At 42.1% G+C, this 16,404-nt stretch overlaps 1 protein-coding gene across 7 annotated transcripts in view; it reads right to left on the bottom strand.

Annotated features, from left to right (window-relative positions):
- The window catches only part of TRIO (trio Rho guanine nucleotide exchange factor), a 373,294-nt gene that overhangs the window by 29,023 nt on the left and 327,867 nt on the right, over positions 1-16,404 (bottom strand). For 6 of the 7 annotated variants that reach the window (XM_070056594.1, XM_070056595.1, XM_070056597.1 and 3 more), the window contains 7 exons: positions 15,955-16,125; positions 13,259-13,354; positions 8,189-8,337; positions 6,165-6,231; positions 3,789-3,892; positions 2,779-2,848; positions 552-641 (listed from right to left, as the gene is read on the bottom strand). In XM_070056594.1, the coding sequence (XP_069912695.1) occupies positions 552-641; positions 2,779-2,848; positions 3,789-3,892; positions 6,165-6,231; positions 8,189-8,337; positions 13,259-13,354; positions 15,955-16,125 (747 nt within the window). Of the gene's footprint in view, positions 1-551; positions 642-2,778; positions 2,849-3,788; positions 3,893-6,164; positions 6,232-8,188; positions 8,338-13,258; positions 13,355-13,401; positions 14,391-15,954; positions 16,126-16,404 lie in introns of those variants that run through there. The other variant, XM_070056599.1, reaches the window with a different exon arrangement.

Genomic DNA, 16,404 nt, shown 5'->3' with positions numbered 1-16,404 from the left:
TGCTGTTCATTACAGGGCAGCCTTTTAGTTCTCAAAAGACATTGTCAGGAAGGCTAAATGCAACACTGTCAGTAATAGTAATAATAAAAAAAAAAAAGGCCACTTTGCACTCTAACTAATTTTACAATTTCTCAGAGTTTCCAAGTAATACACTTTCACCTTTCTGAGTTGTCTGTGAAAGGAGACTTTTATGCCTGTTTAAAGGCCTTCTTTCAATCCCTTCATCCAAACACATTATTTTTTTATTTTGAAGTAAAAGTTTAGATCGTAAATTATTCTGAATTTGTAATGAGGCCTGAGCTAAGCACTGATAAAACTCTTTATTTTTAACAAGGACTCCAGTCTTCTGGATGGCAGGGGACAGGACCATAGACTAAATTGATAATTCTGATTTTCAAGAAAAGAAACACAGGCCCAGAACTCTTGCCATGTAGGCTAATTTCCTGAAGATGGCTTAGTCCCCTGGGATAACAGACATCTTAATTTTTGTAATTCAGCTGTAACAAAAGATTCACAAATGCTTTCTGTATTTTGGGGGGGGGGGGTCTTACCTCAAAAAACGTATCAATGTATTCTGAGACAATGTGCTCAGACTTTGGCTTATTTTGACAATAAACTATGTACATGTGCAACCTTCTCTCCTGAAAATGAAAAAGGCAAACAGATTAAGCAACTGGAAGCACAATTAGAAGGTAAGAGCACACTGACATTTCAGCACCTTTTTAAAGGCAATTATCTTAAAACAAATCTTCATGGCTGGAGCTCTTGGGTACATATTCCAGATTCATGTTATAGTTCAGCTGCCTTATTTGTGGTTCCAAAATCAGTCCATTATTTCTCCCTCCTGCAGACCAAACCCCTCACTATATGGTACCAAATGCCAACAAATACCAGAGGTAGTAGAAGAACACTTTCTACTAAACACAGAATTACTGCCGTCTTTCCAAATCCTGCCAGTAGCCCAGTAAACCTGGCTACTCCTAGTGAGGAAGCAGCAGCTCCTTAATCTCAACTCCTACAGGAGGGGGAAAAGTGGACAAGACTTTTTTTTAACCCACTGATCCTTAGAATGTAGTGTGCCAACTCCCAGGGCTCCCTGAGGCCTGCAGGGGTTCCAGCAGTCACAGCTGTTCTCCAAATAACACTAAGAGAGTGCATGCCTTTCTCAGGTGCTGACCCCATGCTAATGTGCAAACCAAAGCTGGGTGAAACTCCTAACCCCATGGCAAGAATTCAATGCTACAATTTTGCAGTTAAAAAAAAAATGCCAGTTTCACTTAAGAAGATGCCTGTGAATTAATAAAATAATTCATTTTATTCAAACCTAATCATAGGTTTACTGCTATTCTGGTGGCAACACAGAATTCTGGATAACCTTTTGGCTTATATAATAATTGTGTCAAGGGAAACACACTTGTGCAACTGCGTAGTGTGAACTCAAATCAACTGATCTATGAAAAGAATGATGGGGACAAAAACTATACTTAGTACACTTGTAAATCTAGCAGACATATTCTGGAATATGAAAGAAAAAAGTCTGCCATTTTGGTACAAGAAACTGGATGTGCATGTTAATAATGAAAATTCTAGCTTTCAAGTAAAAACTAAAATTTTGGAAACATGTATAATGGTACTTCGGAAAGTTCACGTAAGACGGAATTAAAAGTAATGTTTATTTTGCTGCAAAATTTTCTGTGCATAGGAGGGATTGTTAAAAACTAATAGAAAATGCATACTATGAAAGAACTATGCAAGGACTTCAAGTGTTTTCTTCTATAAACTTTTTGAGATAGCCTCATATCTGCCACGATGAACATGACAAACTTAAAATTTGCTGAAGAGATGGATGATGATAGGAAAAAATTTGACTCTTGGACATTGTGTGATGAAATGTGTCAAGGTATAGAAGACCTGCCTAAGTCAGCGAACTGCTGTCTTTCTAATTTCCCAACACAGGGCAGCACAAGACCTGTGGGGAGACAGGCCTTGAGGCGAGACAGCTCAATGTGACAGCAAGAGAGTTCACTGAAAGGTTTTCAGATTCCATGTTGCAACTAGTTTTTTTTTTTTTTTTTTTTTTTAAAGATTTATTCATCCGAAAGGGTTACAGAGCAACTAGCTTTTAAGAAACTATCACTTACCAGTTTTGGTATAGTATCTAAGCTATCTGTAATGATTAGAAGCGGCTATGAAAACACTGGTACCTTTGCAACTACACATATGTTAAGGATGGATTCCTTTTCATATACTTTAACCAGAAGAAACATCAAAATAGGCTGAGTGCGTAAGCAGATATGAAAATCTAGATATCCTCTATTAAGGAAGGCATGAAAGATATGCAAAAATGCAAAAATCCTTACCATGAATTTTTAAAAATACATTAATTTTTCTAAAAATAATCACAGACTTTAATATTAATACACTTAGATATGCACATGCATTTGGCTACTTTGTTAAACCCACTGCATTATAGGTACATCTTCACCAAATACTTGTCTGCCCACAGATAACCCAAAGTTTTCTGCTTCAGGCTGGGGTCTAGTGCCCTCTGGTTGACCTGTACTGTACTGCCAGCAAAGGAGCCAGCTGGGAGGGGCTAGTGACCAGGAGAGATCATCTGCACACAGAGGAGCAAAGTTCCATGTAACAGGGTACAATCTGATTTCATTCCTAACAGATGCACTCCTGCACACAAGTGATTTTCTTCTTGAATCTGACAAACTAATGACTAAATATGATAGTATCAGAACAGAATAGAGATAATGCTATTGTGCTTACGTGTTTAACAAAAAGGGATCCTAGTTTTTCTGGATCTTCAAGGCACTTCTCTAACTCTCCTAAAAAAAAGCTGAAAAGAGAGGGGGAGATATCAGAACCACTTCCAATTTGCTTTCTAATTTTAGATGCGGGTATACATTTTCAAAATAATCTATTTTTACATGAGCAATTGATATATTGTTAACAAATAAAAGAAACACAGAAACAATTCTGTTAGGCTATAAAGCAAAAAGATTCTGAATTTAAAAATACAAAGGAGAAAGAGTGTTCCTTGACTGGCAACTTGCCCTTCCTTCAGATAATTAACATTTCATCTTGTTGTTTTGAAGGATACAAGCACTAATATCCTTAGCTGAATACTGAGTGAATTTCAATGTTTCAAAGCAACTGATCATTTATTTCTGAAAACTTGGTCTTTATACTTGTGAGTTTCATATTTATTTTATGATACTTTATTTAGAGGCTCAAACTGGCTATCAGAAATAAAATACTAAAAATGTTAGTTGTGGAAGCTCTTTAAAGGTTTCTTAAACCTTCCAGTCATCCATCTGTTAAGATTAAAATTAGGTACCATAAAGGGAACAAAACAGCTGTGGGACACCTGCTCTTCATTTCTTCTGGGTTCTAGTTGTCTTTAAGATGTTTGTCTTCCATAATTATCACTTGAATCTGTTTAATATTTTATTAGCCTGCAGATTGGCATGCCAATTAATGTTCTGTTGAATTGTGTAGCATGTGAGGTTTTGCTACCCGCCCCAGCTCTGCCCCACTGTGACAGACAGAATCTCTGGTCTGTCAGAGACCAGACTGAGAAAGGGAAGAGACTTCTCCACACCATGAAATGCTACCACAAAATGTCCGGGTACATCAGTGTTTCTGCTGCTCCCAAGGCCACACAGGAGGTACGACAAAACGAACCAACAGTCTCCTTCACTGCTGGCCTGACCTGAGGTGCTTCAGCAAGTGCTGAGGCTTTGCACACGATCAAGCACGACATGGATTTTACGTACTCTCTGTGCCAGTCATAGATCTGATGGATGTTGCCAAACACAATCTTGTCTTTTCCTTTCATGTCATCGGGAACACCATCTTCTTTCATAAGTGCCATGTAGCCCTACAGTTGAACATGAAAAATAGATTTATTTCATGGAATAGGTTTGAATTAAGGAGAGGCTTAGTGACTAATAGTTACAAAGGACAATAGAGAAATACACACTGTCTTGTAATCAGCTTTTTATTTAAAAGCAAACAAAAATTCCTCCAAGAAAAATGGCCTTTCTGATTCTTGAAATATATGGTTACATTCATTGCTCTAATTTTCTCTCCCTGAAACATTCCACATTCATAGATCAAAATTCTTCTAAGCAAATGAAACAGTTTACATAAATATAAACGGATTCATATGACAAATAATCTTACCAGCTAGTAAATAGTAAATATTTGGTCTGAAATGGATTTCCTCAGTTTTCACTATTTATCTCATATAAACAGATTTTCTTTTTGCTTTGGATTATTTATAAAATCATAAGGATTCACCAATTTTTTTTTGACAGATAGAGTTATAGACAGTAAGAGACAGAGAGAAAGGTCTTCCTTCCATTGGTTCAATCCCTAAATGGCTGCCACGGCTGGCGCTGTGCTGATCCGAAGCTAGGAGCCAGGTGCTTCTTCCTGGTCTCCCATGCGGGTGCAGGGGCCCAAGCACTTGGGCCATCCTCCACTGCACTCCTGGGCCATAGCAGAGAGCTGGACTGGAAGAGGAGCAACTGGGACTAGAACACGGCACCCATATAGGATGCTGGCACCGCAGGCGGAGGATTAACCAAGTGAGCCACAGCGCTGGCCCCCAATTTTTTTATAAATTAGTTTTAAGAACTGCTGATTAAATATGTCTTTAAAGTATGGTTTAAAACTTCTATTAGGGGCCAATGCTGTGGCATAGCAGGTTAAAACCCCAGCCTGCAGCACCGGCATCCCTTATGGGTGCCAGTTTGAGACCTGGCTGCTCCACTTCTGGTCTAGGTCCCTGATAATGTGCCTGGGAAAGCAGCAGAGGATGGCCCAAGTGTTTGGGCCTCTTAACCCATGTGGAAGACCCAGAAGAACCTCCTGGCTTCTGGCTTCAGATCGGCTCTGCTCCTGCTGTTACGGCGATTTGGGGAGTGAACCAGCAGATAGAAGACCTCCCTCTCTCTACTCTCTACCTCTCTCTGTAACTCTTTCAAAATAAGTAAAAAATAAGTCTTAAAAGAAAACTTCTATTAAACTCTGCTGTAAAAGAATCTCTTAAGCATTCAAGTTACTTATTGTGTTGCCAAAGATGCCTGCAGACAATCAAGTGTGTTGAATCTCTTACACTACACAATTTTTTGTACACTTATTACTTTTAATGGGATGTATACTTCAAAGCTATTGCCTTACTCATATTTGTAAAGCTGAAATATTAAATAACATTTTATACTATGAAACAGCTTTTTGATGAGTTGACTTTATTAATATGTCCTGAACTTAACTGTAGGGATAAGTCTGGAAATGGTTCCTGATTCAGTACAAAAGGCAGTGACCTGGTTATGCCTACGCCATACCTGGCAACTTCCAGTCAATGAAAATAGTGATGCATTTCACCTGGGCAAAGCCATCAGAAAATGATCTGCTGTCACCACATGACAAAGTCTGACTTCAAGTAAACTCAGAATGGTGCTGAATCTGCAGCTGGAATTCATGGACTTTTTCAGCCAGTAATGTTTTCATTTCTGTAGTGATGCCACACTTGTGAAATAATTAAAGGCAAGGTTCCAATCTAATAAATATTATGATTGGATATAATCGTTAAAAACTCACTGGTTAAAAAAAAAGTACGTCAAGATGCACTATGCAAAAAAAAGAACTATTTAGAACTAAATACAGATTATTAAGATAAATGGCTAAATTTTATTTCTTAGAAATACTTCCTTGGGTTTCCTTTTAAGCTTTTATTTATTTTCATTTTATTTGAAAGGCAGAGAGAGAGGCATATCTTCCATCTGCTGGTTCACTCCCCAGATGCTTACAATAGCCAAAGCTCGGCTAGGCAGAAGCCAGGAGTTTGGAATTCAATCTAGGACTCTCATGTGGATGGCAGGGGTCCAAGTACTTGAGCCATCAAATGCTGCCACCCAGGTGTGCAACCTGGATCAAAAGTGGAGGAGCTGTGACTTGAACCAGGCTGGTCAATATGGGTTATGGGCACCCCAAGTGTTGTCTTAATTGTTGTATCAAACATCTGCCCCCTCAAAATGTTTTTTAAAGTTTCTGAGAAGGTATCAGTATTAAGCTGTCTAAACTGATATTTCTTTGGGACAATTCTTGGGGAGATACAAGGTTATTTAGTCTCTGATAATACGTACCTCTACCACATAGCCAAGGTCTCGTACATAGTCACGCTCTGTCTCCACTAATTCTTGCAAAACGTAGCTGGAAAGAGAAAAAAAAAACACAGAGTTTATCATATAAACTCTGTTTTCTAAATGAATTCTTTTTGTACTTGTCTTTTGTCAAAACAGATTCCTGGGACTACACAGTAATATAGTGTCGCTCCCCCTCTTCGTGGAGGAACGACACAGGACCCTGCGCTGTTCTTTCGTCTGCTCGGCCCTCCCCGGGTTTGCTGCTGGTTCTTCCCGGGTTGGCTACTATCCCTTCCACCTCCGTGGAAGGGCAGTTCCCCCTGGCCACATTCCCCACTTCCGCAGGGGAGCGGCACACCGCCGGCCGGCTCTCTCGGGGGCTGCACGGGTGTTCCTTCAGCTAGATGTTCCCCATAGATGTTCCCCATAGATGTTCCTGGTGCATGCCGTCTCTCTCCTCCTTTATAGTCCTCCTCCGCCAATCCCAACTCGGCTGCCCACACGCCGAGTACGCTGCTCTCCAATCAGGAGCAAGTCCTACAGTTAATTGGTTGAACTGGAGGCAGCTGTGCGGAAGCTGTTTACTTCTCTCCCAGCGCCATATTGTGGGAGAGCAGATGCATAGAATAAGTCTTAATTCCAGTAACTCAGTCTAGTCCGGTTTGCTCCCCACAATATAGTAACAAGTTGGTGCATCTGGGCCTTAAATTCCTCATGGTCCCAAATCACAAGTTCAAATGAATGACCCATGAACTCTCCACAAGGCAAAAGATACTGGAACACATGGGTGCCATCAGGGTGAACTGTATTCTGATGAATATATGGCAGCAAAGGGGAGCTTTTATGTAACTGTGTTTGTTACAAATGCAGGACATTACAAGAAGTAGTTTTCTTTTGTTAAAATAATTAAGTTGTTTGAAGTGCAACTGGACACCCAAGAAAACATTTTAATTCAGATGTTTAAAATCTTGGTTCTGAACCCTTCACTTGGGAGTTTTTATGTTGTGAAGTTTAGTAACTATTTAAGGCCATTCAGACTACAGAATATAATCATTTGCTCAGTACAGCAAATAATCTCAATTGGTCTGAAACGTTTCATTCATTTACTCGCTCACCCATCCAGCCATCCAGCCGTTCATCTGACCAACATCCACGTTGTACTTCCCCTGTGCCCAGCACTGAATGAAACCTGCTCTCCACTCTCATTGGCTGACAATTTTCCCTCTTCTCCCCAAAGGCAAGTTTAAACTTTCCACAGTATTTTTCAGGAGGCTTTCTTCTCAGGAATTGACAAACCCTACAACTAAAGTTATGCTACAAAAGTATGTAACTTTCTGGTACTGATTCTGATTTAAAAAAATTTTTTTTACAGGCAGAGTGGACAGTGAGAGAGAACAGAGGGAAAGGTCTTCCTTTACCGTTGGTTCACCCTCCCATGGCTGCTGCAGCCAGTGCGCTGCGGCTGGCACACTGCAATGATCTGAAGGCAGGAGCCAGGTGCTTATCCTGGTCTCCCATGCGGGTGCAGGGCCCAAGCACTTGGGCCATCCTCCACTGTACTCCCGGGCCATAGCAGAGAGCTGGACTGGAAGAGGGGCAACCGGGACAGAATCCAGTGCCCTGACCGGGACTAGAACCCGGTGTGCTGACACTGAAGGCGGAAGATTAACCTATTGAGCTGCAGCGCTGGCCTGATTCTGATTTTATGTTACCTTCTTTTACTTTCACAAATATGTATACAATAGGAAGTAAAGGCACTTCTCACCACTAGTGACAGAAGACATTCTTGTTTATAAAGTATAATATACCAATGACACAACAGCAATTGCATGTATGACTTACTGAGGCCTTCAGAGGTTCTGAGTGGGGCCCTCCCCGCTACCTTCCACTCCTCCCACATACAGTTTTCCAACAAGAGACCTCGAGTCTCTCCTCATTGGGTGAATTCAGCGACGAGTCCCATTCACGTTTTGGAAGGTGATAAAGGAGGGATGCCAGAGAGCATGAGAGCATGTTAGTCTTACTGCCTTCTCTTTAAAGAGCTGGATTTCCGTTCTTCCATCTCATCAATGGGCGAGGAGGAAGAGAGAAGGGAGTTGTCCGAAGGGTTGAAGGAAGGGCTGCTGCTGTCTCCTTGGTCAACAAGGAGTGAGCTAGGACGATCCTCCAGTGCCTGGAAGAAATGAGATTGGCAAGAATGCTCACTGCCCATGATCCACGATAGACTGGAACTGGGTAAGAAAACTTCTAGGCCAGAAAACACAGAAGATGTGTTTGTTAAATTATAAAATCAGCATGATTGTGAAATTAGATAATATTTAATGACATGACAATTTTACTATTAATAAAAAAAGTTAGAAGACCTGGATACAAGAGGAAAGGCAGAATGATGAGGAGAGTAAAACTACATTACATTAGTATTTTCTTTTCCCTATTATCAAATAATTAGACATGAAACAATTTGCTTGTGTCAGAGCATGCCCCCATTTCTGAAGGTCCTACATATTTCAAATCTTGCATTCTGATTACATTCTGGCCAAATAAAAGCAAGAGCATTTTCACAAATGTCTGGATCAGGTCAGTATAGTCCCTGGACACAGTGTGTCTGCCCCTTGTTGCTGAGTACTGTGGCCACATCAACAATCTATAAACAAGTTTGGTTTGCCTTTTGATTATCTGTGGAGTCTAGCTGAAATTAATCTCCCTCCTAAAATTTCCTTTCTCTCTCTCATATAGGAAGTACTTATAATGCTAGTCTCATTGTTTCTCCAAAACTCTCTCCCACACTGGACCTGGACTTCGGTTTCTGCAGGCCAGTGTTTTCATTGTTTAATTAATCTATGAGTTGAATATTGATAACCCCCTCTCTGGATTACTGTGAGATTACTTTCTACTTGGCATGTATTAACTTTGTTTCTCTAACACTTGTCCTCTGCTCTCCCTCATGGTAACGGACTGACTGTGACTTCAGCAGAGCTTTGGGGACACCAAGTCTGTACATGACATGCAGTTTTGTTAAACCGCACAGAGCTGTAAAACACATCAACTGCTGCTCTCATTTATGAGAAACAGGGCATTAAGTTAGTTGAGGACCAGAGTTTGATCCAAAAAACTGCATTTTTAAAAATAAACAAATAGCTATTGACCTTTACTGGAAGCAAACATTCTGCCATAAATAGCACAGAGTGCTTTGTGCTGCTCCGATCAGGTCATTGTTTGACAGAGGGGCTCCAGGCTGGGAGTGAGGGGAGGAGTGAGGCTGTCTCCCATCTGGCCAGCTGACGCTTGTTAGATTGAATTCTGTTCACTTGAACAGTGAGAACAGAAAGAAAAGAAAGAAAAAGGTTCCAGATGTTCCCCTTAGGCAGAGGAAGGAGTGAGGCAGTAATGTTATGGCTGGTTGGATGTCCCTGGGGGTCCTGTCTTCTACACCCAGGAATGGCTGGCTGGACGGGAAACAATGGTGTCTCAAGGCTCCCTTGGATGCTTGTGCTCAGACATGATGTGTCCTGACCAAGGTGGGGACAGATGCACTGACAAGAATGCAGTCCTGACCACAGCCACACGTTCTTGTTCCAGTCATGCCATTCACTCTCTCTCCATGCTGCCCAAGTGCCTATTACACAAATGTGTTTAAGTGAAAAGGCTCTCACCAGGAAAATACTGCCGCTAGACACCTGTACTGGGACTTGGCAGAATGAGGATGATTATTTGTATTTGCCAAACTCTCCGGGTTTGGTTATCTTTCGTGGGTAGGTCCTTTCCAATTTTCTCTATTCCTTTTATGAGGATAGTTCTGCACAGATACTCTATTTTTTCTGAGGTTAGTTTCATTAACTCGTACTATCTTAGGAAACTGCCCATTTTTACCCAGATTTCAAAGAGTTCAAAAATGTTTGAATTTCATCTGTTCATTCCTCCCTTATGCTTTATTGTGTGATTTGTGCTTTCCATTCTCTTGAAAAGGTTGTCTAGTACCTGTATTTATTTAAAAAACAAATTTTTGGGGGCTGGCACCGTAGCTCACTTGGTTAATCCTCTGCCTGCGGTGCTGGCATCCCATATGGGCACCGGGTTCTAGTCCTGGTTGCTCCTCTTCCAGTCTAGCTCTCTGCTGTGGCCTGGGAAGGCAGTGGAGGATGGCTCAAGTGCTTTGGCCCCTGCACCCATGTCGGAGACCAGGAAGAAGTACCTGGCTCCTGGCTTCAGATCAGCATAGCTCCGGCCGTGGTGGCCATTTGGGGGATGAACCAATGAAGGAAGACCTTTCTCTCTGTCTCTCCCTCACTGTCTAACTCTATCTGTCAAATAAATTAAAAAAAAAAAAAACACAAATTTTTGGTTGTATGTACTATTCTATTGTTTTCTAACTCACTACTTTCTGCTTTCATCCCTACAATTAATGCCTTATTTTTCTTTGGTTTATTTTGTTGTTCTTATTATATCTGTAATTATATGTTACTCTGATTTTCATTGTTTCTTGTATCTCCCTTTATATCTTGGTCAATGAAGAGAAGAAAACCCCAAAGCTAAGTTCAAATAGTCACTGTGGCAAGAGGCTACTATTACTCTATCTATTGCCAATGCCCAGAAAAGATGAACAACCTTTAAAATATCCAGTTTCACTAAAAATATGGAGGTAGGATGGGAAAAACTTCCAGGAGACAGGCTTTAGTGTGGCTTTTGTTTGTTACACTGAATTCTTAGCTTTTACAGGAAGATAGGTTCAGTTCCTTGTATAAAACAATACCTAACAGTTGAACATCCCTTTCCCTCTCTTTGCCAATCCAAAAAATTAATATGTAACTTCCAATAAACAATTCAGTGTTCAAATCTAATTATAATATATAATTATAAAGGTGCTACAGCTTGGCTTCAGCCTGGCCCAGCCCCAGCCATTGAGGCCATTTGGGGAGTGAATCAGCAGATGGAAGATCTCTTTCTCTTTCCTTCTCTTTCTTTATATCTCAGCCATTCAAAAAAAAAAAAAAAAAAAGAATAGCATTTGAGGGGCTGGCATTGTGGTGCAGTGGGTTAAGCTGCCACCTGCAATGCTGGCACTCCATTTGAGCACTGGCCAGTCCCAGTTGCTCCACTTCAAGTCCGGCTCCCTGCTAATGTGCTAGAGACAGCAGCAGAAGATGGTCCAAGTACTTGGGCACCTGCACCCACTTGGGAGACTTGGATGAAGCTCCTTGCTCCTGCCTCACCTAGTCCCCACTGTGGTTGCCATTAGGAGAGTGAACCAGCAGATAAGAGATCTCTGTCTGCCTCTCTCTCTCTGACTCTGACTTTCAAATTAACAAATCCTTAAAAATAAAAAAGAATACAATTTGATCAAATCCAATACTGCAAATTTATTCTACAGACATAATCATATACATGGACACTTATAATAGTGAAAAACTGGAAACAAATATATATAGTAAGGGTTTGTCAGGCAGAGTTAGACAGTAAGAGAGAGAGAGACAGAGAGAAAGGTCTTCCTTCTGTTGGTTCACCCCACAAATGGCTGCCACGCTGCGCCAATCTGAAGCCAGAAGTCAGGAGCCAGGTGCTTCCTCCTGGTGTCCCATGCAGGAGCAGGGCCCAGGCACTTGGGCCATCCTCAACTGCCTTCTCGGGCCACAGCAGAGAGCTGGACTAGAAGAGGAACAACTGGGACAGGACTGGTGCCCCAACCGGGACTAGAACCTGTGGTGCCAGCGCCGCAGGCGGAGGATTAGCCTAGTGAGCCGTGGCGCCGGCCTGTTTAAATATATTATAGTATAATCATAGCTTCCTGTGTGCCTCAGTTTCTTAATCTGTAAAGTAGGATAATAAAAGAAAGCACATGCTCCCTCACGGGGATGTTGTAGGAGTATATAAATTAATGCATGCTCAACACTTAGAATAGTGGTTGATTTAGAGTAAGTCCTCAGTGGTATTATTATCACATAATGAAATACACAGTTAATTGATGAAATGATACACAGTTATTAAGAGAAAAGAGGTAATCTCATGTCCTGACATGAGAAGATCCTATGTTGTCTGAGTCAGACACAGAGCACGAACACGTACACACCCTCCACATAAGGGTGCCCCAGCAAGGAGCCTGTAGGAAAACATATCAAGCTGTTCTCAGTGGTTGCCTCTGAGTTTTCCTTTGGGAGGGTGGCTTTTAAAAGATCCAACACCTGTACAGGGGCAGTAGGACACTCTAGCCTAAAAACTTGTTACAATCAGTGTCATTTCCATTGCATAGGAAAACCAAAGAAACAAATTAATTGATTTAAATCCATTAGAAGCAATGCATGCCCGTCTAACTTCAAAGAATCAATATTTGTTTTGAGGCTTTTATTGAGTGAATTCATGTTGACTAACCAGCAAAACAAAGGCCATTAAGAAAATAAAACCATTAAATAATAAACAAAAGATTGGAGAGCCAGCAAAAGAAAGCTGTGAATGTGTCTGTGAATACAACGACTCTGGAGGCACCTTTGACAGGACTGCTGATGACCACACTTGGCTATGCCTGCAATCGCCTTGCCCCAAGAGAGGGGTACCCTCAGCTCCAGGGAGAGAGGAAACCTCTGGAATATCCTGCCTGAGCTATGACTGAGACCTGGGGTGGGGACTCTGGGGCATGCAGTGGCTTGCTCTTTGTAGAGGCAAGCCACTAGCGTCAGCCAGGTAAGCAGTGGACCAACTGTTAGTGGCCGAGCCCAAATAGAAACTCTGCCACAGAGGCTCAGGTTGAGTGGCCACAGTTGGCCATTCTCCGCATGCATCATCACGCATCACCGCTGAGAGAAGTCAGCACTGCCTGCGTTGACTCCACTGGGAGAGGAAACTGATGCCTGAACCCTGCAGTACGCACCTCTTCCCTTGGCTGACTTGAATCTGTGGCCTTTCATGTAATAACCCACAACTGTGGGAGTGACAGCTTTTCTGAGTTCTCTGAGTCCTTCAAACAAGTTAGTGAACCTGAAGTTGATGCGTATACCAAAGCCACATTCTGCAGGTCAGAGTAATACACGACCAGGGGCAAGGCCGCCAGCAAGGAGCACATGTGAACACCTTCCAAGCCCAAGACTTGGTGTGGGAAGCCTTACCATCTTGCTTTTCACGAGCTCCTCGATTGCACTGACAAGCTCAGCCGCACTCGGTGTTTCGGAGCTGGTTGGACGCACTAACAACCGAGATGAGGCCTGTGGAAGTGAAGAAAAAGAGGGGGGAGGGGAGGCCTCCTGTTAGTAAGTGGACACTTAGAAAATTCCTCTGCAAGCTCCGTCTCTTTTTAAAAAGTAATTCCAGACAGAAAGACCACAAGTTTGTCTTTGTTTGAATTTATTTAAAATCGTCCTTTTAAATTTACAATATTCTGACATGAAACATTAAATAAAACCTGTCTGGGATACATGTGGAAAGCAGACAGTGTCTGTTTTCAATCCGCAGTCAAGTAACATCACCATGTTTCTCAGAGAGGTGACTGGGCAGGGGTATCCTAACCGTAACTTTCCCAACTGCTGGCTAGGCTCTAGGTCAAGGAGAAAAAAACAGAATCTGATCAACAGAAGAATGAGAGGCTGGAGGGCTCAACAGCGAGTCCTTAAATAATCAGGAAACAAAACAAGATACTAAAAATGGCTTACTGTGTTTATGGGATTAAGAAAGTAAGAAATGAGAAAGAAAAGGAAAGGAGCCAGGGTACGGTGACCAGACAGGGAGGAGAGGGGGACAAGCTCACCATTTTCTGTGCCATCCATTTCCCCAATGATTAGTGCAGAGTACGGAAGAGCTGAGGCCTCACAAGCTATCAGATGCCACTTATGGCTAGAATCAAGGGCGTAAAGGGGTTGACAATAAGGAAATCTGGGGGAGGGGCTACTGAGTTCAAGTTTCAGTAATTAGCAAACAGTGTGTTTGCAGATTACTTGCACCATTAATTAACTGGGAATTAGAAGGGGGTGTAATATGAACCTTGTTTCATATTAGGGACAGCAGACATGCATGCGACACATGGCCAGCTGTTCTCGTGATGCATTTCTCACGACAGACAGGTACAGATTCATATGTTTACAACAAGGCTGTTACAAATGTGGGTCAAAATATGTACTTTGCAAAACAAACGTTTGTCTAATGAAATTTGGAATATGGGGTGAAGAAAGCAAAGGAAAAGAAAAGTCAAATGGAAAGGTATGGAAACTGAGCCAAAACAGACACAGAGCACAAATCAACATAATGCTGCAGCGGAGTTCACAGAAAGAGAAAACAAAACAAAACAAAAAATTAGTCACAAGATAATATACTGTCATGGAACATCACTACAGATTTTTGTAAATGAAGAATCGCCATTGATACCCAGTGAGATAACATAATACCCAATGACATAACACAATTACCAATAAATGACTCCAGCAATCAGAAGAATATATGCAATTCATACTTTCAATGGGAAAAAATATGTCCTTGTCTGATGAGTAAGTCAATAGGGCCCAGTCCCTTACTCTCAGCATAAACACCCAGATCTAATAAATTTCAATTTTCTGCTTTGAAAAACAGTATAGTTTAGAGGGTGACCAAACAGCTCAGGAGTTGGGAAAACCACACAGCCCCTATTTCCTGGCTTGTTACTGCATGTGAGGGGGCTGAGGCCCCCTCAGCTCAGGTTCCTGCTGCTTTTCCTCTCCCCTCAGTGTGGTGCCTGCACATCATATACACATGAGATGCTGGGATGCAACCTCTATGCTAGGTTCTGTAGCTCACAGCACTCTTACTGTGGACTGCGTGGACAGCACTCTTGTGTCACAAAGAGACACAAGAGTGCTGTGGCAATGCATGCTGAGTGCAAAGACTAATGTGAGATGGGGCGTGACCTTGCAGCTGTGGCAGGTCCTGGGTCATAAAACACAGGAAAACTGACCTACTAAGTTACTGTGTCTAAAATTACAAGGGAGTTAGTGAAGGAAAAAAGGCAAAGAATGGAAGAAAAAAATGTTGAAAACACATCTATTTTAGTCAGAAAACCTAGTTACTGCAAAAAAAAAAAAAAAAAAAGCCACCAATGATAATTTCTAGCATGATTTCCAACACCTTACAATTTTCAGGGGGCACAGTGGGACCAGAATGTTAGAGAGGACTGCAAGCTCATTTATCAGGTTTCCATTCTGATATTTTACTTTTAGGGTCTTACAATTGGGATGTACAAAACGATTTTAGATTATAAGAACTCAAGAAAAAATAATTGGTTGGCTTGAAGCTGGTGTCTGTATCCTAAGAGGAGGCTCTCAGCATTCAAGAGATTGCTATGCTCGGATAACTATGCCCTGTCCTGATCCTACAAACTAATGTACGTCACGCTGGACAAGGTAACTGGACCACAACTAAGTCTTGCTTTAAAACAAAAACTGTGTGTAAAACCATCTCACAGAGGGAGCCAGAGGGCCTACTATTCATCTTCTGCCACATGCAGGCAAACTTCTGGGGTTTTTCTGATTGTTCTCTGAAGGACTCTAATCAATATATTAGGAAACTAAAAATTACATTAAAAGTAGCAATTACTGAAGCACTATTAAAAATACATTCAATATAATTATATGCAAAAGACTGCACATATTGGCCTACTGCTTATTCTCAAAGGATTTGTCATTCATACTTTTGGGTAGAACGGCTGCCTGTGCCTGCGAAAGCACCAGGCCACCCAGAGACTGTCTGTCCCATAGAGTCTCCTATCTTCTGCGATGTGGCTGGAGTGGAGCAGTTCCTGAAAGGGTGACTGCCCTGGCACAGGCATCCCAGGCCCCCTTACCTTGTCATCCTGCGAGTCTGGCTGGAGGAGGCTGTGCTGCTGGATGGCCATGGGCGGGGGCAGGGGCACGGCATCAGCCCCCTCCTCCCCTTCTTCTTCGCCGCAGCTCTGCATGCCCGAGGAGGAGGATTTCGAGAGTGTGCCACTGCTGAGACCCTCGTTCCGGCCCCTCTGAAATCAAGTCAACATTTGCTCGTTGCATTCCAGACCACTGACTGCCAATGGCATGGGCCCTAGACCCTGATGAGGATGGACAGTGGGATGGCAGAAACCAGGAAAAGTTCTTTTTGACCTTAATGGCAACTTTTCATTCCCAGCCTGCTCACTAGATGAGACACAGCCATGAAGGTGTTCTTTGAGGTGCTGCCAATCACCCACGAGGCTCTGAACACACCTCATCTTCAAGAAACCAACAACAACAAAACAGTTTGAAAACTTGCACTATGCCCC

Source organism: Oryctolagus cuniculus, chromosome 14 (assembly GCF_964237555.1).
Source record: "Oryctolagus cuniculus chromosome 14, mOryCun1.1, whole genome shotgun sequence".
Lineage (NCBI taxonomy): Eukaryota > Metazoa > Chordata > Mammalia > Lagomorpha > Leporidae > Oryctolagus > Oryctolagus cuniculus.
This window is presented reverse-complemented; position numbering and strand designations above follow the sequence as displayed.